We start from the raw sequence: 26,782 nt of genomic DNA on the forward strand, positions 1-26,782 counted from the left end.
AAGCCAGAGGGTACTAGTTTTCCCGCTCTCTCGGGATGCAGCCTCTGAGACAGTCAGAGCCCGTGAGCAGCAACTGGAACAAGTACCATGTGGCAGTACGATAGTCTGGTCAGGTTAGCCTCAGGTCTCCAGTCAAGTCAGGATAGTGTCAACCCACAGTTAAAGTATGTATGATCGTTAAGAGTTCAATAACATCGAGTTGCATTTCTTCAAGTGTTGGAAGCCTGTCTCTCTCTCTCTGCTGCAGCAAACGCTGTCCCCACAGACCCGGCCCACCCAACACATCGCACCCGACCACGGAGCACATGGTAGAAGAATTACTGGGCGTCCGTCACTCCGTTGATGAAAGAACATAGAATTTGCAGAGCAGAAGGAGGCCATTCGGCCCATCAAGTCTGCACCGGCCCTTGGAAAGAGCATCCTACCCAAGCCCACATCTCCAGCCTATCCCCGAACCCAGCAACTCCATCTAATGTTTTTTTGCACACAAAGGGACAATTTACACGGCCGATCCACCTAACCTGTACATCTTTGGACACGAAGGGACAATTTAACACGGCCAATCCACCTAACCTGTACAAGTTTGGACACGAAGGGACAATTTAACACGGCCAATCCACCTAACCTGCACATCTTTGGACACTAAGGGACAATTTAACACGGCCAATCCACCTAACCTGCACATCTTTGGACACTAAGGGACAATTTAACACGGCCAATCCACCTAACCTGCACATCTTTGGACACTAAGGGACAATTTAACACGGCCAATCCACCTAACCTGTACATCTTTGGACACTAAGGGACAATTTAACACGGCCAATCCACCTAACCTGCACATCTTTGGACACTAAGGGACAATTTAACACGGCCAATCCACCTAACCTGTACATCTTTGGACACTGAGGGACAATTTAACACGGCCAGTCCACCTAACCTGTACATCTTTGGACACTAAGGGACAATTTAACACGGCCAATCCACCTAACCTGTACATCTTTGGACACGAAGGGACAATTTATCACGGCCAGTCCACCTAACCTGTACATCTTTGGACACTAAGGGACAATTTAACATGGCCGATCCACCTAACCTGTACATCTTTGGACACTAAGGGACAATTTAACACGGCCGATCCACCTAACCTGTACATCTTTGGACACTAAGGGACAATTTAACACGGCCAATCCACCCAACCTGTACATCTTTGGACAATACGGGACAATTTAACACGGCCAATCCCCCTAACCTGTACATCTTTGGACACTCAGGGACAAGTTAACACGGCCAATCCCCCTAACCTGTACATCTTTGGACACTAAGGGACAATTTAACACGGCCAATCCACCTAACCTGTACATCTTTGGACACTAAGGGACAATTTAACACGGCCAATCCACCTAACCTGTACAAGTTTGGACCGAAGGGACAATTTAACACGGTCAATCCACCTAACCTGTACATCTTTGGACACTAAGGGGCAATTTAACACGGCCAATCCACCTAACCTGGACATCTTTGGACACTAAGGGACAATTTAACACGGCCAATCCACCTAACCTGCACATCTTTGGACACTAAGGGACAATTTAACACGGCCAATCCACCTAACCTGCACATCTTTGGACACTAAGGGACAATTTAACACGGCCAATCCACCTAACCTGCACATCTTTGGACACTAAGGGACAATTTAACACGGCCAATCCACCTAACCTGCACATCTTTGGACACTAAGGGACAATTTAACACGGCCAATCCACCTAACCTGCACATCTTTGGACACTAAGGGACAATTTAACACGGCCAATCCACCTAACCTGCACATCTTTGGACACTAAGGGACAATTTAACACGGCCAATCCACCTAACCTGCACATGTTTGGACACTAAGGGACAATTTAACACGGCCAATCCACCTAACCTGCACATCTTTGGACACTAAGGGACAATTTAACACGGCCAATCCACCTAACCTGCACATCTTTGGACACTAAGGGACAATTTAACACGGCCAATCCACCTAACCTGTACATCTTTGGACACTGAGGGACAATTTAACACGGCCAGTCCACCTAACCTGTACATCTTTGGACACTAAGGGACAATTTAACACGGCCAATCCACCTAACCTGTACATCTTTGGACACGAAGGGACAATTTATCACGGCCAGTCCACCTAACCTGTACATCTTTGGACACTAAGGGACAATTTAACACGGCCGATCCACCTAACCTGTACATCTTTGGACACTAAGGGACAATTTAACACGGCCGATCCACCTAACCTGTACATCTTTGGACACTAAGGGACAATTTAACACGCCGATCCACCTAACCTGTACATCTTTGGACACTAAGGGACAATTTAACACGGCCAATCCACCTAACCTGTACAAGTTTGGACACTAAGGGACAATTTAACACGGCCAATCCCCCTAACCTGTACAAGTTTGGACACTAAGGGACAATTTAACATGGCCAATCCACCTAACCTGTACAAGTTTGGACACTAAGGGACAATTTAACACGGCCAATCCACCTAACCTGTACAAGTTTGGACACTAAGGGACAATTTAACACGTCCAATCCACCTAACCTGTACATCTTTGGACACTAAGGGACAATTTAACACGGCCAATCCACCTAACCTGTACATCTTTGGACACGAAGGGACAATTTAACACGTCCAATCCACCTAACCTGTACATCTTTGGACACTAAGGGACAATTTAACACGGCCAATCCACCTAACCTGTACATCTTTGGACACTAAGGGACAATTTAACACGGTCAATCCACCTAACCTGTACATCTTTGGACACTAAGGGACAATTTAACACGGCCAATCCACCTAACCTGTACAAGTTTGGACACTAAGGGACAATTTAACACGGCCAATCCCCCTAACCTGTACAAGTTTGGACACTAAGGGACAATTTAACATGGCCAATCCACCTAACCTGTACAAGTTTGGACATTAAGGGACAATTTAACACGGCCAATCCACCTAACCTGTACAAGTTTGGACACTAAGGGACAATTTAACACGTCCAATCCACCTAACCTGTACATCTTTGGACACTAAGGGACAATTTAACACGGCCAATCCACCTAACCTGTACATCTTTGGACACTAAGGGACAATTTAACACGGCCAATCCACCTAACCTGTACATCTTTGGACACTGAGGGACAATTTAACACGGCCAGTCCACCTAACCTGTACATCTTTGGACACTGAGGGACAATTTAACACGGCCAGTCCACCTAACCTGTACATCTTTGGACACTAAGGGACAATTTATCACGGCCAGTCCACCTAACCTGTACATCTTTGGACACTAAGGGACAATTTAACACGGCCAATCCACCTAACCTGTACATCTTTGGACACTAAGGGACAATTTAACACGGCCAATCCACCTAACCTGTACATCTTTGGACACTAAGGGACAATTTAACACGGCCGATCCACCTAACCTGTACATCTTTGGACACTAAGGGACAATTTAACACGGCCGATCCACCTAACCTGTACATCTTTGGACACTAAGGGACAATTTAACACGGCCAATCCACCTAACCTGTACATCTTTGGACACTAAGGGACAATTTAACATGGCCAATCCACCTAACCTGTACAAGTTTGGACACTAAGGGACAATTTAACGCGCCCAATCCACCTAACCTGTACATCTTTGGACACTAAGGGACAATTTAACACGGCCAATCCACCTAACCTGTACAAGTTTGGACACTAAGGGACAATTTAACACGTCCAATCCACCTAACCTGTACATCTTTGGACACTAAGGGACAATTTAACACGGCCAATCCACCTAACGTGCACATCTTTGGACACTAAGGGACAATTTAACACGGCCAATCCACCGAACCTGCACATCTTTGGGACACTAAGGGACAATTTAACACGGCCAATCCACCTAACCTGTACATCTTTGGACACTAAGGGACAATTTAACGCGGCCAATCCCCCTAACCTGTACAAGTTTGGACACTAAGGGACAATTTAACACGCCCAATCCACCTAACCTGTACATCTTTGGACACTAAGGGACAATTTACACGGCCGATCCACCTAACCTGTACATCTTTGGACACTAAGGGACAATTTAACACAGCCAATCCACCTAACCTGTACAAGTTTGGACACTAAGGGACAATTTAACACACCCAATCCACCTAACCTGTACATCTTTGGACACTAAGGGACAATTTAACATGGCCAATCCACCTAAACTGTACATCTTTGGACACTAAGGGACAATTTAACACGCCAATCCACCTAACCTGTACATCTTTGGACACTAAGGGACAATTTAACACGGCCAATCCACCTAACCTGTACATCTTTGGACACTAAGAGACAATTTAACACGGCCAATCCACCTAACCTGTACAAGTTTGGACACTAAGGGACAATTTAACACGCCCAATCCACCTAACCTGTACATCTTTGGACACTAAGGGACAATTTAACACGGCCAATCCACCTAACCTGCACATCTTTGGACACTAAGGGACAATTTAACACGGCCAATCCACCTAACCTGCACATCTTTGGACACTAAGGGACAATTTAACACGGCCAATCCACCTAACCTGTACATCTTTGGACACTGAGGGACAATTTAACACGGCCAGTCCACCTAACCTGTACATCTTTGGACACTAAGGGACAATTTAACACGGCCAATCCACCTAACCTGTACATCTTTGGACACGAAGGGACAATTTATCACGGCCAGTCCACCTAACCTGTACATCTTTGGACACTAAGGGACAATTTAACATGGCCGATCCACCTAACCTGTACATCTTTGGACACTAAGGGACAATTTAACACGGCCAATCCACCTAACCTGTACAAGTTTGGACACTAAGGGACAATTTAACACGCCCAATCCACCTAACCTGTACATCTTTGGACACTAAGGGACAATTTAACACGGCCAATCCACCTAACCTGTACAAGTTTGGACACTAAGGGACAATTTAACACGGCCAATCCACCTAACCTGTACAAGTTTGGACACTAAGGGACAATTTAACACGTCCAATCCACCTAACCTGTACATCTTTGGACACTAAGGGACAATTTAACACGGCCAATCCACCTAACCTGTACATCTTTGGACACTAAGGGACAATTTAACACGTCCAATCCACCTAACCTGTACATCTTTGGACACTAAGGGACAATTTAACACGGCCAATCCACCTAACCTGTACATCTTTGGACACTAAGGGACAATTTAACACGGTCAATCCACCTAACCTGTACATCTTTGGACACTAAGGGACAATTTAACACGGCCAATCCACCTAACCTGTACAAGTTTGGACACTAAGGGACAATTTAACACGGCCAATCCCCCTAACCTGTACAAGTTTGGACACTAAGGGACAATTTAACATGGCCAATCCACCTAACCTGTACAAGTTTGGACACTAAGGGACAATTTAACACGGCCAATCCACCTAACCTGTACAAGTTTGGACACTAAGGGACAATTTAACACGTCCAATCCACCTAACCTGTACATCTTTGGACACTAAGGGACAATTTAACACGGCCAATCCACCTAACCTGTACATCTTTGGACACTAAGGGACAATTTAACACGGCCAATCCACCTAACCTGTACATCTTTGGACACTAAGGGACAATTTAACACGGCCAATCCACCTAACCTGTACATCTTTGGACACTGAGGGACAATTTAACACGGCCAGTCCACCTAACCTGTACATCTTTGGACACTGAGGGACAATTTAACACGGCCAGTCCACCTAACCTGTACATCTTTGGACACTAAGGGACAATTTATCACGGCCAGTCCACCTAACCTGTACATCTTTGGACACTAAGGGACAATTTAACACGGCCAATCCACCTAACCTGTACATCTTTGGACACTAAGGGACAATTTAACACGGCCAATCCACCTAACCTGTACATCTTTGGACACTAAGGGACAATTTAACACGGCCGATCCACCTAACCTGTACATCTTTGGACACTAAGGGACAATTTAACACGGCCGATCCACCTAACCTGTACATCTTTGGACACTAAGGGACAATTTAACACGGCCAATCCACCTAACCTGTACATCTTTGGACACTAAGGGACAATTTAACATGGCCAATCCACCTAACCTGTACAAGTTTGGACACTAAGGGACAATTTAACGCGCCCAATCCACCTAACCTGTACATCTTTGGACACTAAGGGACAATTTAACACGGCCAATCCACCTAACCTGTACAAGTTTGGACACTAAGGGACAATTTAACACGTCCAATCCACCTAACCTGTACATCTTTGGACACTAAGGGACAATTTAACACGGCCAATCCACCTAACGTGCACATCTTTGGACACTAAGGGACAATTTAACACGGCCAATCCACCGAACCTGCACATCTTTGGGACACTAAGGGACAATTTAACACGGCCAATCCACCTAACCTGTACATCTTTGGACACTAAGGGACAATTTAACGCGGCCAATCCCCCTAACCTGTACAAGTTTGGACACTAAGGGACAATTTAACACGCCCAATCCACCTAACCTGTACATCTTTGGACACTAAGGGACAATTTACACGGCCGATCCACCTAACCTGTACATCTTTGGACACTAAGGGACAATTTAACACAGCCAATCCACCTAACCTGTACAAGTTTGGACACTAAGGGACAATTTAACACACCCAATCCACCTAACCTGTACATCTTTGGACACTAAGGGACAATTTAACATGGCCAATCCACCTAAACTGTACATCTTTGGACACTAAGGGACAATTTAACACGGCCAATCCACCTAACCTGTACATCTTTGGACACTAAGGGACAATTTAACACGGCCAATCCACCTAACCTGTACATCTTTGGACACTAAGAGACAATTTAACACGGCCAATCCACCTAACCTGTACAAGTTTGGACACTAAGGGACAATTTAACACGCCCAATCCACCTAACCTGTACATCTTTGGACACTAAGGGACAATTTAACACGGCCAATCCACCTAACCTGTACAAGTTTGGACACTAAGGGACAATTTAACATGGCCAATCCACCTAAACTGTACATCTTTGGACACTAAGGGACAATTTAACACGGCCAATCCACCTAACCTGTACATCTTTGGACACTAAGGGACAATTTAACACGGCCAATCCACCTAACCTGTACATCTTTGGACACTAAGAGACAATTTAACACGGCCAATCCACCTAACCTGTACAAGTTTGGACACTAAGGGACAATTTAACACGCCCAATCCACCTAACCTGTACATCTTTGGACACTAAGGGACAATTTAACACGGCCAATCCACCTAACCTGTACAAGTTTGGACACTAAGGGACAATTTAACACGGCCAATCCCCCTAACCTGTACAAGTTTGGACACTAAGGGACAATTTAACACGGCCAATCCACCTAACCTGTACATCTTTGGACACTAAGGGACAATTTAACACGGCCAATCCACCTAACCTGTACATCTTTGGACACTAAGAGACAATTTAACACGGCCAATCCACCTAACCTGTACAAGTTTGGACACTAAGGGACAATTTAATACGCCCAATCCACCTAACCTGTACATCTTTGGACACTAAGGGACAATTTAACACGGCCAATCCACCTAACCTGTACAAGTTTGGACACTAAGGGACAATTTAACACGGCCAATCCCCCTAACCTGTACAAGTTTGGACACTAAGGGACAATTTAACACGGCCAATCCACCTAACCTGCATATCTTTGGACACTAAGGGACAATTTAACACGGCCAATCCACCTAACCTGCATATCTTTGGACACTAAGGGACAATTTAACACGGCCAATCCACCTAACCTGTACAAGTTTGGACACTAAGGGACAATTTAACACGGCCAATCCACCTAACCTGTACAAGTTTGGACACTAAGGGACAATTTAACACGGCCAATCCACCTAACCTGTACAAGTTTCGACACTAAGGGACAATTTAACACGGCCAATCCACCTAACCTGTACATCTTTGGACACTAAGGGACAATTTAACACGGCCAATCCCCCTAACCTGTACATCTTTGGACACTAAGGGACAATTTAACACGGCCAATCCACCTAACCTGCACACCTTTGGACACTAAGGGACAATTTAACACGGCCAATCCACCTAACCTGCACATCTTTGGACTGTGGGAGGAAACCGGAGCACCCGGAGGAAACCCACGCACACACGGGGAGGACGTGCAGACTCCGCACAGACAGTGACCCAAGCCGGAATCGAACCTGGGACCCTGGCGCTGAGGAGTAACTGTGCTAACCACTGTGGTACCGTGCTGCCCTCGACTCCAGCCATTTCAGCCGGGGGGTGGGGGGGGGGGTCACTGTCAGAATCGAGGATGCCAGCAAGAACGGATCGGTCAAACTATCCACGGTGCCGCTGGGGGCAGCTCCACAGGCGTCCATAGTCATGCCTGGGGATGGGTCGATCCCGCGGAGGAACAGAAGAGAGTTGCTAAACGCGCTGAACCCAGTGGAAAAGTCGGGGTGCGATTCCCAAATCTGAGGCCGAGATGATGCGCAGGACGGAGCGTGGTGATCAGCGAGGAATCAGCTGCAGAAAATATAGAAAGAGCCGATCGGCCAGCAGCAGACGAAAGTGCGATGTGTTCACGTAGTCAGCCAATACTCGGAAGGTCGACCAGGAGCAAGCTGAACTTACACCAGCATTTCTAACACCATCAAGCCTCGGTAAATCTCAATGCAAAGGATGTCTCTGCATATTAGAAATCATGGGCGACATGCCCCGTTCCAGTAACTAAGTGTTGACACCAGCGGGTCATCTGTGGTCTTTTACGACCAAAGTTCTGCGTTAAAGTGGCGAGGGGCTAGCTCGGGCGGCGAGTGAGACATCTGGCTCCCGCCCCGATAACGGCCGCTTCCCGGGCTGCGCATAACGACCGACGACCTGCAGCGCTCGCGCCGTACAACATGGCGCTGGCCGTGTCCAGAACCGACCCCCCCCCCCACATCCGCGACCCCATAGCCCACCCCCTGGGGAACCCCCCCCCCCCCCCCCACCAGTCCCCTCCAAGCCCTGACGGAAGCCCCTCCCACCCCCGGCCCAGTGGCATCGATTCCCGACCGATGAGGCGACACGTGTCCTCGCGGGAGGGGCGGCCGGCGGCGCCACAACGCCGCTACAGTCGCGCGCGGCGTGCGATGATGCCGTTTCCGAGAGGGCGCAGCATGGCCCCGATTTGGAGTCCATTCTCCGCCCGTTCGCCGGTTACGATATCGGCGTCGCGCAACAAAGAATCAAACCCTGGGTTTCTGCATTTAAACGGCGACATTTTCAAAGAAAGGGGGATGTGGTGATATGTTGGAGAATGAAACGGCATGTTGCTAGTATTGCGACCTCCAACCAGTTGGGGGGGGTCAGACCTTTGTCATGTGATGTGGGACACTGGCCAGTTGGTGATAGGACGTACAACAGGACAGTCTGTATATATATTTCTGTCAGTTATACTTCCACGTGTCTGAGAATAAATCATGGTGCTAGTTGAACACAGATGCGTTATGTGCCTATGGTTATGAGTGGTGGATCCACAATAGTATCCGCAGTCTACCTTTCTGTCTATTTTGCTCCATTACCCCCCCGCATGCTGTGCCCACAGGCTCTACTCTTCCTGGCTGGATTTGCCATTCTCTGCCTGGTTCTCAACCTGCTCCTGATCCTCATTTACTTTCTCCGACTGTGTTGCTGTTCCCAGCGGGAGCGGGACGGGAGCTCGGAGCAGCCATCCCGCTGTTTAACCTGGAGCAGTATGGCAGCACTGATAATCTGCTGGTGAGTGCGGCGTTCGGGGTGGTTTCTATACAGAATAACTGATACCCGGGACTGAGTTACAGACTGGAATCTAATCGAGGGATTCAGGGTGGTTTATATATAGAATAACAGATACCCGGGAGTGAGTTGCAGACTGGAATCTAATCGAGGGGTTCAGGGTGGTTTATATATAGAATAACAGATACCCGGGAGAGAGTTACAGACTGGAATCTAATCGAGGGGTTCGGGGTGGTTTATATATAGAATAACAGATACCCGGGAGTGAGTTACAGACTGGAATCTAATCGAGGGGTTCGGGGTGGTTTATATATAGAATAACAGATACCCGGGAGTGAGGTACAGACTGGAATCTAATCAAGGGGTTCAGGGTGGTTTATATATAGAATAACAGGTACCCGGGAGTGAGTTACAGACTGGAATCTAATCAAGGGGTTCGGGGTGGTTTATATATAGAATAACAGATACCCCGGAGTGAGTTACAGACTGGAATCTAATCGAGGGGTTCGGGGTGGTTTATATATAGAATAACAGATACCCGGGAGTGAGTTACAGACTGGAATCTAATCGAGGGGTTCAGGATGGTTTATATATAGAATAACAGATACCCGGGAGTGAGTTACAGACTGGAATCTAATCGAGGGGTTCAGGGTGGTTTATATATAGAATAACAGATACCCGGGAGTGAGTTACAGACTGGAATCTAATCGAGGGGTTCAGGGTGGTTTATATATAGAATAACAGATACCCGGGAGTGAGTTACAGACTGGAATCTAATCGAGGGGTTCGGGGTGGTTTATATATAGAATAACAGATACCCGGGAGTGAGTTACAGACTGGAATCTAATCGAGGGGTTCAGGGTGGTTTATATATAGAATAACAGATACCCGGGAGTGAGTTGCAGACTGGAATCTAATCGAGGGGTTCGGGGTGGTTTATATATAGAATAACAGATACCCGGGAGTGAGTTACAGACTGGAATCTAATCGAGGGGTTCAGGATAGTTTATATATAGAATAACAGATACCCGGGAGTGAGTTACAGACTGGAATCTAATCGAGGGGTTCGGGGTGGTTTATATATAGAATAACAGATACCCGGGAGTGAGTTACACACTGGAATCTAATCGAGGGGTTCAGGGTGGTTTATATATAGAATAACAGATACCCGGGAGTGAGTTACAGACTGGAATCTAATCGAGGGGTTCAGGGTGGTTTATATATAGAATAACAGATACCCGGGAGTGAGTTACACACTGGAATCTAATCGAGGGGTTCAGGGTGGTTTATATATAGAATAACAGGTACCCGGGAGTGAGTTACACACTGGAATCTAATCGAGGGGTTCAGGATAGTTTATATATAGAATAACAGTTACACGGGAGTGAGTTACAGACTGGAATCTAATCGAGGGGTTCGGGGTGGTTTATATATAGAATAACAGATACCCGGGAGTGAGTTACAGACTGGAATCTAATCGAGGGGTTCGGGGAGGTTTATATATAGAATAACAGATACCCGGGAGTGAGTTACAGACTGGAATCTAATCGGGGGGGTTCAGGGTGGTTTATATATAGAATAACAGATACCCGGGAGGGAGTTACAGACTGTAATCTAATCGAGGTGTTCAGGATGGATTATATATAGAATAACAGATACCCGGGAGTGAGTTACAGACTGGAATCTAATGGAGGGGTTCGGGGTGGTTTATATATAGAATAACAGATACCCGGGAGTGAGTTACAGACTGGAATCTAATCGAGGGGTTCAGGGTGGTTTATATATGGAATAACAGAGACCCGGGAGTGAGTTACAGACTGGAATCTAATCGAGGGGTTCAGGGTGGTTTATATATAGAATAACAGATACCCGGGAGTGAGTTACAGACTGGAATCTAATCGAGGGGTTCGGGGTGTTTTATATATAGAATAACAGATACCCGGGAGTGAGTTACAGACTGGAATCTAATCGAGGGGTTCGGGGTGGTTTATATATAGAATAACAGATACCCGTGAGTGAGTTACAGACTGGAATCTAATTGAGGGGTTCAGGGTTGTTTATATATAGAATAACAGATACCCGGGAGTGAGTTACAGACTGGAATCTAATCGAGGGGTTCGGGGTGGTTTATATATAGAATAACAGATACCCGGGAGTGAGTTACAGACTGGAATCTAATCGAGGGGTTCAGGGTGGTTTATATTTGGAATAACAGATACCCGGGAGTGAGTTACAGACTGGAATCTAATCGAGGGGTTCAGGGTGGTTTATATATAGAATAACAGATACCCGGGAGTGAGTTTCAGACTGTAATCTAATCGAGGGGTTCGGGGTGGTTTATATATAGAATAACAGAGACCCGGGAGTGAGTTACAGACTGGAATCTAATTGAGGGGTTCGGGGTGGTTTATATATAGAATAACAGATACCCGGGAGTGAGTTACAGATTGGAATCTAATCGAGGGGTTCGGGATGGTTTATATATAGAATAACAGGTACCCGGGAGTGAGTTACACACTGGAATCTAATCGAGGGGTTCAGGGTGGTTTATATATAGAATAACAGATACCCGGGAGTGAGTTTCAGACTGGAATCTAATCGAGGGGTTCGGGGTGGTTTATATATAGAATAACAGAGACCCGGGAGTGAGTTACAGACTGGAATCTAATTGAGGGGTTCGGGGTGGTTTATATATAGAATAACAGATACCCGGGAGTGAGTTACAGATTGGAATCTAATCGAGGGGTTCGGGATGGTTTATATATAGAATAACAGGTACCCGGGAGTGAGTTACACACTGGAATCTAATCGAGGGGTTCAGGGTGGTTTATATATAGAATAACAGATACCCGGGAGTGAGTTTCAGACTGGAATCTAATCGAGGGGTTCGGGGTGGTTTATATATAGAATAACAGAGACCCGGGAGTGAGTTACAGACTGGAATCTAATCGAGGGGTTCAGGGTGGTTTATATATAGAATAACAGATACCCGGGAGTGAGTTACAGACTGGAATCTAATCGAGGGGTTTGGGTGGTTTATATATAGAATAACAGATACCCGGGAGTGAGTTACAGACTGGAATCTAATCGAGGGGTTCGGGGTGGTTTATATATAGAATAACAGATACCCGGGAGTGAGTTACAGACTGGAATCTAATCGAGGGGTTCAGGGTGGTTTATATATAGAATAACAGATACCCGGGAGTGAGTTACAGACGTGAATCTAATCGAGGGGTTCAGGGTGGTTTATATATAGAGTAACAGATACCCGGGACTGAGTTACAGACTGGAATCTAATCGAGGGGTTCGGGGTGGTTTATATATAGAATAACAGATACCCGGGAGTGAGTTACAGACTGGAATCTAATCGAGGGGTTCAGGATAGTTTATATATAGAATAACAGATACCCGGGAGTGAGTTCCAGACTGGAATCTAATCGAGGGGTTCGGGGTGGTTTATATATAGAATAACAGATACCCGGGAGTGAGTTACAGACTGGAATCTAATCGAGTGGTTCGGGATAGTTTATATATAGAATAACAGATACCCGGGAGTGAGTTACAGACTGGAATCTAATCGAGGGATTCAGGATCGTTTATATATAGAATAACAGATACCCGGGAGTGAGTTACAGACTGGAATCTAATCGAGGGGTTCAGGGTGGTTTATATATAGAATAACAGATACCCGGGAGTGAGTTACACACTGGAATCTAATCGAGGGGTTCAGGGTGGTTTATATATAGAATAACAGATACCCGGGAGTGAGTTACAGACTGGAATCTAATCGAGGGGTTCAGGGTGGTTTATATATAGAATAACAGGTACCCGGGAGTGAGTTACACACTGGAATCTAATCGAGGGGTTCAGGATAGTTTATATATAGAATAACAGTTAGCCGGGAGTGAGTTACAGACTGGAATCTAATCGAGGGGTTCAGTGTGGTTTATATATAGAATAACAGATACCCGGGAGTGAGTTACAGACTGGAATCTAATCGAGGGGTTCGGGGAGGTTTATATATAGAATAACAGATACCCGGGAGTGAGTTACAGACTGGAATCTAATCGAGGGGTTCGGGGTGGTTTATATATAGAATAACAGATACCCGGGAGGGAGTTACAGACTGGAATCTAATCGAGGGGTTCGGGGAGGTTTATATATAGAATAACAGATACCCGGGAGTGAGTTACAGACTGGAATCTAATCGAGGGGTTCGGGGTGGTTTATATATAGAATAACAGATACCCGGGAGTGAGTTACAGACTGGAATCTAATCGAGGGGTTCAGGGTGGTTTATATATAGAATAACAGATACCCGGGAGTGAGTTACAGACTGGAACCTAATCGAGGGGTTCGGGGTGGTTTATATATAAAATAACAGATACCTGGAAGTGAGTTACAGACTGGAATCTAATCGAGGGGTTCGGGGTGGTTTATATATAAAATAACAGATACCTGGAAGTGAGTTACAGACTGGAGTCTAATCGAGGGGTTTGGGGTGGTTTATATATAGAATAACAGAGACCCGGGAGTGAGTTACAGACTGGAATCTAATCGAGGGGTTCGGGGTGGTTTATATATAGAATAACAGATACCCGGGAGTGAGTTACAGACTGGAATCTAATGGAGGGGTTCGGGGTGGTTTATATATAGAATAACAGATACCCGGGAGTGAGTTACAGACTGGAATCTAATCGAGGGGTTCAGCGTGGTTTATATATAGAATAACAGATACTCGGGAGTGAGTTACAGACTGGAATCTAATCGAGGGGTTCGGGGTGGTTTATATATAGAATAACAGATACCCGGGAGAGAGTTACAGACTGGAATGTAATCGAGGTGTTCAGGATGGATTATATATAGAATAACAGATACCCGGGAGTGAGTTACAGACTGGAATCTAATGGAGGGGTTCGGGGTGGTTTATATATAGAATAACAGATACCCGGGAGTGAGTTACAGACTGGAATCTAATCGAGGGGTTCAGGGTGGTTTATATATGGAATAACAGATACCCGGGAGTGAGTTACAGACTGGAATCTAATCGAGGGGTTCAGGGTGGTTTATATATAGAATAACAGATACCCGGGAGTGAGTTACAGACTGGAATCTAATCGAGGAGTTCGGGGTGTTTTATATATAGAATAACAGATACCCGGGAGTGAGTTACAGACTGGAATCTAATCGAGGGGTTCGGGGTGGTTTATATATAGAATAACAGATACCCGGGAGTGAGTTACAGACTGGAATCTAATTGAGGGGTTCAGGGTGGTTTATATATAGAATAACAGATACCCGGGAGTGAGTTACAGACTGGAATCTAATCGAGGGGTTCGGGGTGGTTTATATATAGAATAACAGATACCCGGGAGTGAGTTACAGACTGGAATCTAATCGAGGGGTTCAGGGTGGTTTATATATAGAATAACAGATACCCGGGAGTGAGTTACAGACTGGAATCTAATCGAGGGGTTCAGGGTGGTTTATATATAGAATAACAGATACCCGGGAGTGAGTTACAGACTGGAATCTAATCGAGGGGTTCAGGGTGGTTTATATATAGAATAACAGATACCCGGGAGTGAGTTTCAGACTGGAATCTAATCGAGGGGTTCGGGGTGGTTTATATATAGAATAACAGAGACCCGGGAGTGAGTTACAGACTGGAATCTAATTGAGGGGTTCGGGGTGGTTTATATATAGAATAACAGATACCCGGGAGTGAGTTACAGATTGGAATCTAATCGAGGGGTTCGGGATGGTTTATATATAGAATAACAGGTAACCGGGAGTGAGTTACACACTGGAATCTAATCGAGGGGTTCAGGGTGGTTTATATATAGAATAACAGATACCCGGGAGTGAGTTACAGACTGGAATCTAATCGAGGGGTTCAGGGTGGTTTCTATACAGAATAACAGATACCCGGGAGTGAGTTTCAGACTGGAATCTAATCGAGGGGTTCGGGGTGGTTTATATATAGAATAACAGATACTCGGGAGTGAGTTACAGACTGGAATCTAATCGAGGGGTTCGGGGTGGTTTATATATAGAATAACAGAGACCCGGGAGTGAGTTACAGACTGGAATCTAATCGAGGGGTTCAGTGTGGTTTATATATAGAATATCAGATACCCGGGAGTGAGTTACAGACTGGAATCTAATCGAGGGGTTCGGGGAGGTTTATATATAGAATAACAGATACCCGGGAGTGAGTTACAGACTGGAATCTAATCGGGGGGGTTCAGGGTGGTTTATATATAGAATAACAGATACCCGGGAGTGAGTTACAGACTGGAATCTAATCGAGGGGTTCGGGGTGGTTTATATATAGAATAACAGATACCCGGGAGGGAGTTACAGACTGGAATCTAATCGAGGGGTTCGGGGAGGTTTATATATAGAATAACAGATACCCGGGAGTGAGTTACAGACTGGAATCTAATCGAGGGGTTCGGGGTGGTTTATATATAGAATAACAGATACCCGGGAGTGAGTTACAGACTGGAATCTAATCGAGGGGTTCGGGGTGGTTTATATATAAAATAACAGATACCTGGAAGTGAGTTACAGACTGGAGTCTAATCGAGGGGTTTGGGGTGGTTTATATATAGAATAACAGAGACCCGGGAGTGAGTTACAGACTGGAATCTAATCGAGGGGTTCGGGTGGTTTATATATAGAATAACAGATACCCGGGAGTGAGTTACAGACTGGAATGTAATCGAGGTGTTCAGGATGGATTATATATAGAATAACAGATACCCGGGAGTGAGTTACAGACTGGAATCTAATCGAGGGGTTCAGGGTGGTTTATATATAGAATAACAGATACCCGGGAGTGAGTTACAGACTGGAATCTAATCGAGGGGTTCAGGGTGGTTTATATATAGAATAACAGATACCCGGGAGTGAGTTACAGACTGGAATCTAATGGAGGGGTTCGGGGTGGTTTATATATAGAATAACAGATACCCGGGAGTGAGTTACAGACTGGAATCTAATCGAGGGGTTCAGGGTGGTTTATATATGGAATAACAGATACCCGGGAGTGAGTTACAGACTGGAATCTAATCGAGGAGTTCGGGGTGGTTTATATATAGAATAACAGATACCCGGGAGTGAGTTACAGACTGGAATCTAATCGAGGGGTTCGGGGTGTTTTATATATAGAATAACAGATACCCGGGAGTGAGTTACAGACTGGAATCTAATCGAGGTGTTCAGGGTGGTTTATATATAGAATAACAGATACCCAGGAGTGAGTTACAGATTGGAATCTAATCGAGGGGTTCAGGGTGGTTTATATATAGAATAACAGATACCCAGGAGTGAGTTACAGATTGGAATCTAATCGAGGGGTTCAGGGTGGTTTATATATAGAATAACAGATACCCGGGAGTGAGTTACAGACTGGAATCTAATCGAGGGTTCAGGGTGGTTTATTTATAGAATAACAGATACCCGGGAGTGAGTTACAGACTGGAATCTAATCGAGGGGTTCGGGGTGGTTTATATATAGAATAACAGATACCCGGGAGTGAGTTACAGGCTGGAATCTAATCGAGGGGTTCAGGGTGGTTTATATATAGAATAACAGATACCCGGGAGTGAGTTACAGACTGGAATCTAATCGAGGGGTTCGGGGTGGTTTATATATAGAATAACAGATACCCGGGAGTGAGTTACAGACTGGAATCTAATCGAGGGGTTCGGGGTGGTTTATATATAGAATAACAGATACCCGGGAGTGAGTTACAGACTGGAATCTAATCGAGGGGTTCGGGGTGGTTTATATATAGAATAACAGATACCCGGGAGTGAGTTACAGACTGGAATCTAATTGAGGGGTTCAGGGTGGTTTATATATAGAATAACAGATACCTGGGAGTGAGTTACAGACTGGAATCTAATTGAGGGGTTCGGGGTGGTTTACATATAGAATAACAGATACCCGGGAGTGAGTTACAGACTGGAATCTAATCGAGGGGTTCAGGATGGTTTACATATAGAATAACAGATACCCGGGAGTGAGTTACAGACTGGAATCTAATCGAGGGGTTCGGGGTGGTTTATATATAGAATAACAGATACCCGGGAGTGAGTTACAGACTGGAATCTAATCGAGGGGTTCAGGGTGGTTTATATATAGAATAACAGATACCCGGGAGTGAGTTACAGACTGGAATCTAATCGAGGGGTTCAGGGTGGTTTATGTATAGAATAACAGATACCCGGGAGTGAGTTACAGACTGGAATCTAATCGAGGGGTTCAGGGTGGTTTATATATAGAATAACAGATACCCGGGAGTGAGTTTCAGACTGGAATCTAATCGAGGGGTTCGGGGTGGTTTATATATAGAATAACAGAGACCCGGGAGTGAGTTACAGACTGGAATCTAATTGAGGGGTTCGGGGTGGTTTATATATAGAAAAACAGATACCCGGGAGTGAGTTACAGATTGGAATCTAATCGAGGGGTTCGGGATGGTTTATATATAGAATAACAGGTACCCGGGAGTGAGTTACACACTGGAATCTAATCGAGGGGTTCAGGGTGGTTTATATATAGAATAACAGATACCCGGGAGTGAGTTACAGACTGGAATCTAATCGAGGGGTTCAGGGTGGTTTCTATACAGAATAACAGATACCCGGGAGTGAGTTTCAGACTGGAATCTAATCGAGGGGTTCGGGGTGGTTTATATATAGAATAACAGAGACCCGGGAGTGAGTTACAGACTGGAATCTAATCGAGGGGTTCAGGGTGGTTTATATATAGAATAACAGATACCCGGGAGTGAGTTACAGACTGGAATCTAATCGAGGGGTTCGGGTGGTTTATATATAGAATAACAGATACCCGGGAGTGAGTTACAGACTGGAATCTAATCGAGGGGTTCGGGGTGGTTTATATATAGAATAACAGATACCCGGGAGTGAGTTACAGACTGGAATCTAATCGAAGGGTTCAGGGTGGTTTATATATAGAATAACAGATACCCGGGAGTGAGTTACAGACGTGAATCTAATCGAGGGGTTCAGGGTGGTTTATATATAGAGTAACAGATACCCGGGACTGAGTTACAGACTGGAATCTAATCGAGGGGTTCAGGGTGGTTTATATATAGAATAACAGATACCCGGGAGTGAGTTACAGTCTGGAATCTAATCGGGGGGTTCAGGGTGGTTTATTATAGAATAACAGATACCCGGGAGTGAGTTACAGACTGGAATCTAATCGAGGGGTTCGGGGTGGTTTATATATAGAATAACAGATACCCGGGAGTGAGTTACAGACTGGAATCTAATCGAGGGGTTCAGGGTGGTTTATATATAGAATAACAGATACCCGGGAGTGAGTTACAGACTGGAATCTAATCGAGGGGTCAGGGTGGTTTATATATAGAATAACAGATACCCGGGAGGGAGTTACAGACTGGAATCTAATTGAGGGCTTCAGGATGGTTTATATATAGAATAACAGAGACCCGGGAGTGAGTTACAGACTGGAATCTAATCGAGGGGTTCAGGATTGTTTATATATAGAATAACAGATACCCGGGAGTGAGTTACAGTCTGGAATCTAATTGAGGGGTTCAGGATGGTTTATATATAGAATAACAGAGACCCGGGAGTGAGTTACAGACTGGAATCTAATCGAGGGGTTCGGGATGGTTTATATATAGAATAACAGATACCCGGGAGTGAGTTACAGACTGGAATCTCATCGAGGGGTTCGGGGTGGTTTATATATAGAATAACAGATACCCGGGAGTGAGTTACAGACTGGAATCTAATCGAGGGGTTCAGGGTGGTTTATATACAGAATAACAGATACCCGGGAGTGAGTTACAGACTGGAATCTAATCGAGGGGTTCAGGGTGGTTTATATATAGAATAACAGATACCCGGGAGTGAGTTACAGTCTGGAATCTAATCGAGTGGTTCGGGGTGGTTTATATATAGAATAACAGATACCCGGGAGTGAGTTACAGTCTGGAATCTAATTGAGGGGTTCAGGATAGTTAATATATAGAATAACAGATATCCGGGAGTGAGTTACAGACTGGAATCTAATCGAGGGGTTCAGGGTGGTTTATATATAGAATAACAGATACCCGGGAGTGAGTTACAGACTGGAATCTAATCGAGGGGTTCAGGGTGGTTTATATATAGAATAACAGATACCTGGGAGTGAGTTACAGACTGGAATCTAATCGAGTGGTTCGGGGTGGTTTATATATAGAATAACAGATACCCGGGAGTGAGTTACAGTCTGGAATCTAATTGAGGGGTTCAGGGTGGTTTATATATAGAATAACAGATACCCGGGAGTGAGTTACAGACTGGAATCTAATCGAGGGGTTCTGGGTGGTTTATATATAGAATAACAGATACCCGGGAGTGAGTTACAGACTGGAATCTAATCGAGGGGTTCGGGGTGGTTAATATATAGAATAACAGATACCCGGGAGTGAGTTACAGACTGGAATCTAATCGAGGGGTTCAGGGTGGTTTATATATAGAATAACAGATACCCGGGAGTGAGTTACAGACTGGAATCTAATCGAGGGGTTCAGGGTGGTTTATATATAGAATAACAGATACCCGGGAGTGAGTTACAGACTGGAATCTAATCGAGGGGTTCGGGGTGGGTTATATATAGAATAACAGATACCCGGGAGTGAGTTACAGACTGGAATCTAATCGAGGGGTTCGGGGTGGTTTATATATAGAATAACAGATACCCGGGAGTAAGTTACAGACTGGAATCTAATCGAGGGGTTCAGGGTGGTTTATATATAGAATAACAGATACCCGGGAGTGAGTTTCAGACTGGAATCTAATCGAGGGGTTCGGGGTGGTTTATATATAGAATAACAGAGACCCGGGAGTGAGTTACAGACTGGAATCTAATCGAGGGGTTCGGGGTGGTTTATATATAGAATAACAGAGACCCGGGAGTGAGTTACAGACTGGAATCTAATTGAGGGGTTCAGGGTGGTTTATATATAGAATAACAGATACCCGGGAGTGAGTTTCAGACTGGAATCTAATCGAGGTGTTCAGGGTGGTTTATATATAGAATAACAGATACCCGGGAGTGAGTTACAGATTGGAATCTAATCGAGGGGTTCGGGATGGTTTATATATAGAATAACAGGTACCCGGGAGTGAGTTACACACTGGAATCTAATCGAGGGGTTCAGGGTGGTTTATATATAGAATAACAGATACCCGGGAGTGAGTTACAGACTGGAATCTAATCGAGGGGTTCAGGGTGGTTTCTATACAGAATAACAGATACCCGGGAGTGAGTTTCAGACTGGAATCTAATCGAGGGGTTCGGGGTGGTTTATATATAGAATAACAGAGACCCGGGAGTGAGTTACAGACTGGAATCTAATCGAGGGGTTCAGGGTGGTTTATATATAGAATAACAGATACCCGGGAGTGAGTTACAGACTGGAATCTAATCGAGGGGTTCGGGTGGTTTATATATAGAATAACAGATACCCGGGAGTGAGTTACAGACTGGAATCTAATCGAGGGGTTCGGGGTGGTTTATATATAGAATAACAGATACCCGGGAGTGAGTTACAGACAGGAATCTAATCGAGGGGTTCAGGGTGGTTTATATATAGAATAACAGATACCCGGGAGTGAGTTACAGACTGGAAACTAATCGAGGGGTTCGGGGTGGTTTATATATAGAATAACAGAGACCCGGGAGTGAGTTACAGACTGGAATCTAATCGAGGGGTTCAGGGTGGTTTATATATAGAATAACAGATACCCGGGAGTGAGTTACAGACTGGAATCTAATCGAGGGGTTCGGGTGGTTTATATATAGAATAACAGATACGCGGGAGTGAGTTACAGACTGGAATCTAATCGAGGGGTTCGGGGTGGTTTATATATAGAATAACAGATACCCGGGAGTGAGTTACAGACGTGAATCTAATCGAGGGGTTCAGGGTGGTTTATATATAGAGTAACAGATACCCGGGACTGAGTTACAGACTGGAATCTAATCGAGGGGTTCAGGGTGGTTTATATATAGAATAACAGATACCCGGGAGTGAGTTACAGACTGGAATCTAATCGAGGGGTTCAGGGTGGTTTATTATAGAATAACAGATACCCGGGAGTGAGTTACAGTCTGGAATCTAATCGGGGGGTTCAGGGTGGTTTATTATAGAATAACAGATACCCGGGAGTGAGTTACAGACTGGAATCTAATCGAGGGGTTCAGGGTGGTTTATATATAGAATAACAGATACCCGGGAGTGAGTTACAGACTGGAATCTAATCGAGGGGTCAGGGTGGTTTATATATAGAATAACAGATACCCGGGAGTGAGTTACAGACTGGAATCTAATCGAGTGGTTCGGGGTGGTTTATATATAGAATAACAGATACCCGGGAGTGAGTTACAGTCTGGAATCTAATTGAGGGGTTCAGGGTGGTTTATATATAGAATAACAGATACCCGGGAGTGAGTTACAGACTGGAATCTAATCGAGGGGTTCTGGGTGGTTTATATATAGAATAACAGATACCCGGGAGTGAGTTACAGACTGGAATCTAATCGAGGGGTTCGGGGTGGTTAATATATAGAATAACAGATACCCGGGAGTGAGTTACAGACTGGAATCTAATCGAGGGGTTCAGGGTGGTTTATATATAGAATAACAGATACCCGAGAGTGAGTTACAGACTGGAATCTAATCGAGGGGTTCGGGGTGGTTTATATATAGAATAACAGATACCCGGGAGTGAGTTACAGACTGGAATCTAATCGAGGGGTTCGTGGTGGTTTATATATAGAATAACAGATACCCGGGAGTGAGTTACAGACTGGAATCTAATCGAGGGGTTCGGGGTGGTTTATATATAGAATAACAGATACCCAGGAGTGAGTTACAGACTGGAATCTAATCGAGGGGTTCAGGGCGGTTTATATATAGAATAACAGGTACCCGGGAGTGAGTTACAGACTGGAATCTAATTGAGGGGTTCAGGGTGGTTTATATATAGAATAACAGATACCCGGGAGTGAGTTACAGACGTGAATTTAATCGAGGGGTTCAGGGTGGTTTATATATAGAGTAACAGATACCCGGGACTGAGTTACAGACTGGAATCTAATCGAGGGGTTCAGGGTGGTTTGTATATAGAATAACAGATACCTGGGAGTGAGTTACAGACTGGAATCTAATCGAGGGGTTCGGGGTGGTTTATTATAGAATAACAGATACCCGGGAGTGAGTTACAGACTGGAATCTAATCGAGGGGTTCAGGGTGTTTTATATATAGAATAACAGATACCCGGGAGTGAGTTACAGACTGGAATCTAATCGAGGGGTTCAGGATGGTTTATATATAGAATAACAGATACCCGGGAGTGAGTTACACACTGGAATCTAATCGAGGGGTTCGGGGTGGTTTATATATAGAATAACAGATACCCGGGAGTGAGTTACAGACTGGAATCTAATTGAGGGGTTCAGGATGGTTTATATATAGAATAACAGATACCCGGGAGTGAGTTACAGACTGGAATCTAATCGAGGGGTTCGGGGTGGTTTATATATAGAATAACAGATACCCGGGAGTAAGTTACAGACTGGAATCTAATTGAGGAGTTCGGAGTGGTTTCTATACAGAATAACAGATACCCGGGAGTGAGTTACAGACTGGAATCTAATCGAGGGGTTCGGGGTGGTTTATATATAGAATAACAGATACCCGGGAGTGAGTTACAGACTGGAATCTAATCGAGGGGTTCGGAGTGGTTTCTATATAGAATAACAGATACCCGGGAGTGAGTTACAGACTGGAATCTAATCGAGGGATTCGGGGTGGTTTATATATAGAATAACAGATACCCGGAAGTGAGTTACAGACTGGAATCTAATCGAGGGATTCGGGGTGGTTTATATATAGAATAACAGATACCCAGGAGTGAGTTACAGACTGGAATCTAATCGAGGGGTTCAGGGTGGTTTATATATAGAATAACAGATACCCGGGAGTGAGTTACAGACTGGAATCTAATCGAGGGTTCAGGATGGTTTATATATAGAATAACAGATACCCGGGAGTGAGTTAGACAGACTGGAATCTAATCGAGGAGTTCGGAGTGGTTTCTATAAAGAATAACAGATACCCGGGAGTGAGTTACAGACTGGAATCTAATCGAGGGGTTCGGGGTGGTTTATATATAGAATAACAGATACCCGGGAGTGAGTTACAGACTGGAATCTAATCGAGGGGTTCGGAGTGGTTTCTATACAGAATAACAGATACCCGGAAGTGAGTTACAGACTGGAATCTAATCGAGGGGTTCGGGGTGGTTTATATACAGAATAACAGTTACCCGGGAGTGAGTTACAGACTGGAATCTAATCGAGGGGTTCAGGATAGTTTATATATAGAATAACAGATACCCGGGAGTGAGTTACAGAATGGAATCTAATCGAGGGGTTCATGGTGGTTTATATATAGAATAACAGATACCCGGGAGTGAGTTACATACTGGAATCTAATCGAGGGGTTCAGGGTTGTTTATATATAGAATAACAGATACCCGGGAGTGAGTTACACACTGGAATCTAATCGAGGGGTTCAGGATAGTTTATATATAGAATAACAGATACCCGGGAGTGAGTTACAGACTGGAATCTAATCGAGGGGTTCAGGGTGGTTTATATATAGAATAACAGATTCCCGGGAGTGAGGTACAGACTGGAATCTAATCGAGGGGTTCAGGGTGGTTTATATACAGAATAAAAGATACCTGGGAGTGAGTTACAGACTGGAATCTAACCGAGGTGTTCGGGATGGTTTATATATAGAATAACAGATACCTGGGAGTGAGTTACAGACGGGAATCTAATCGAGGGGTTCGGGGTGGTTTATATATAGAATAACAGATACCCGGGAGTGAGTTACACACTGGAATCTAATCGAGGGGTTCGGGGTGGTTTATATATAGAATAACAGATACCCGGGAGTGAGTTACAGAATGGAATCTAATCGAGGGGTTCAGGCTGGTTTATATATAGAATAACAGATACCCGGGAGTGAGTTACAGACTGGAATCTAATTGAGGGGTTCGGGGTGGTTTATTTGTAAAATAACAGATACCCGGGAGTGAGTTACAGACTGGAATCTAATCGAGGGGTTCAGGGTGGATTATATATAGAATAACAGATACCCGGGCGTGAGTTACAGACTGGAATCTAATCGAGGGGTTCAGGGTGGTTTATATATAGAATAACAGATACCCGGGAGTGAGTTACAGACTGGAATCTAATCGAGGGGTTCGGAGTGGTTTATATATAGAATAACAGATATCCAGGAGTGAGTTACAGACCGGAATCTAATCGAGGGGTTCAGGGTGGTTTATATACAGAATAACAGATCCCCGGGAGTGAGTTACAGACTGGAATCTAATCGAGGGGTTCAGGGTGGTTTATATATAGAATAACAGATACCCGGGAGTGAGTTACAGACTGGAATCTAATCGAGGGGTTCGGGGTGCTTTATATACAGAATAACAGACCTGGGAGTGAGTTACAGACTTGAATCTAATCGAGGGGTTCAGGGTGGTTTATATATAGAATAACAGATACCCGGGAGGGAGTTACAGACAGGAATCTAATCGAGGGATTCAGGGTGGTTTATATATAGAATAACAGATACCCGGGAGTGAGTTACAGACTGGAATCTAATCGAGGGGTTCAGCGTGGTTTATATATAGAATAACAGATACCCGGGAGTGAGTTACAGACTGGAATCTAATCGAGTGTTTAAGGATAGTTTATATATAGAATAACAGATACCCGGGAGTGAGTTACAGACTGGAATCTAATCGAGGGGTTCAGGGTGGTTTATATATAGAATAACAGATACCCGGGAGTGAGTTACAGACTGGAATCTAATCGAGTGTTTCAGTATAGTTGATATATAGAAGAACAGATACCCGGGAGTGAGTTACAGTCTGGAATCTAATCGAGGGGTTCGGGGGGGTTTATATATAGAATAACAGATACCTGGGAGTGAGTTACAGTGGAATCTAATTGAGGGGTTCAGGGTGGTTTATATATAGAATAACAGATACCCGGGAGTGAGTTACAGACAGGAATCTAATCGAGGGGTTCAGGATAGTTTATATATAGAATAACAGATACCCGGGAGTGAGTTACACACTGGAATCTAATCGAGGGGTTCAGGGTGGTTTATATATAGAATAACAGATACCCGGGAGTGAGTTACAGACTGGAATCTAATCGAGGGGTTCGGGGTGGTTTATATATAGAATAACAGATCCCCGGGAGTGAGTTACAGACTGGAATCTAATCGAGGGGTTCGGAGTGGTTTATATATAGAATATCAGATACCCAGGAGTGAGTTACAGACTGGAATCTAATCGAGGGGTTCAGGGAGGTTTATTATAGAATAACAGATACCCGGGAGCGAGTTACAGACTGGAATCTAATCGAGGTGTTCGGGGTGGTTTATATACAGAATAACAGATACCCAGGAGTGAGTTACAGACTGGAATCTAATCGAGGGGTTCAGGATAGTTTATATATAGTATAACAGATACCCGGGAGTGAGTTGCAGACTGGAATCTAATCGAGGGGTTCGGAGTGGTTTATATATAGAATAACAGATACCCGGGAGTGAGTTACAGACTGGAATCTAATCGAGAGGTTCGGGGTGGTTTATATATAGAATAACAGATACCCGGGAGTGAGTTACAGACTGGAATCTAACCAAGGGGTTCAGGGAGGTTTATACATAGAATAACAGATACCCAGGAGTGAGTTACAGACTGGAATCTAATCGAGGGGTTCAGTGTGGTTTATATATAGAATA

At 44.7% G+C, this 26,782-nt stretch overlaps 1 protein-coding gene across 1 annotated transcript in view; it reads left to right on the forward strand.

Annotated features, from left to right (window-relative positions):
- LOC140406131 (protein tweety homolog 1-like) overlaps positions 1-26,782 on the forward strand; it is a gene marked incomplete at its 3' end in the record, with an annotated part of 84,958 nt that overhangs the window by 32,197 nt on the left and 25,979 nt on the right. The window contains exon 2 of the mRNA XM_072494276.1: positions 9,717-9,889. Within this exon, the coding sequence (XP_072350377.1) occupies positions 9,717-9,889 (173 nt within the window). The remainder of the gene's footprint in view (positions 1-9,716; positions 9,890-26,782) is intronic.

The sequence above is a fragment of the Scyliorhinus torazame genome, unplaced genomic scaffold (assembly GCF_047496885.1).
Source record: "Scyliorhinus torazame isolate Kashiwa2021f unplaced genomic scaffold, sScyTor2.1 scaffold_285, whole genome shotgun sequence".
Taxonomy (NCBI): domain Eukaryota; kingdom Metazoa; phylum Chordata; class Chondrichthyes; order Carcharhiniformes; family Scyliorhinidae; genus Scyliorhinus; species Scyliorhinus torazame.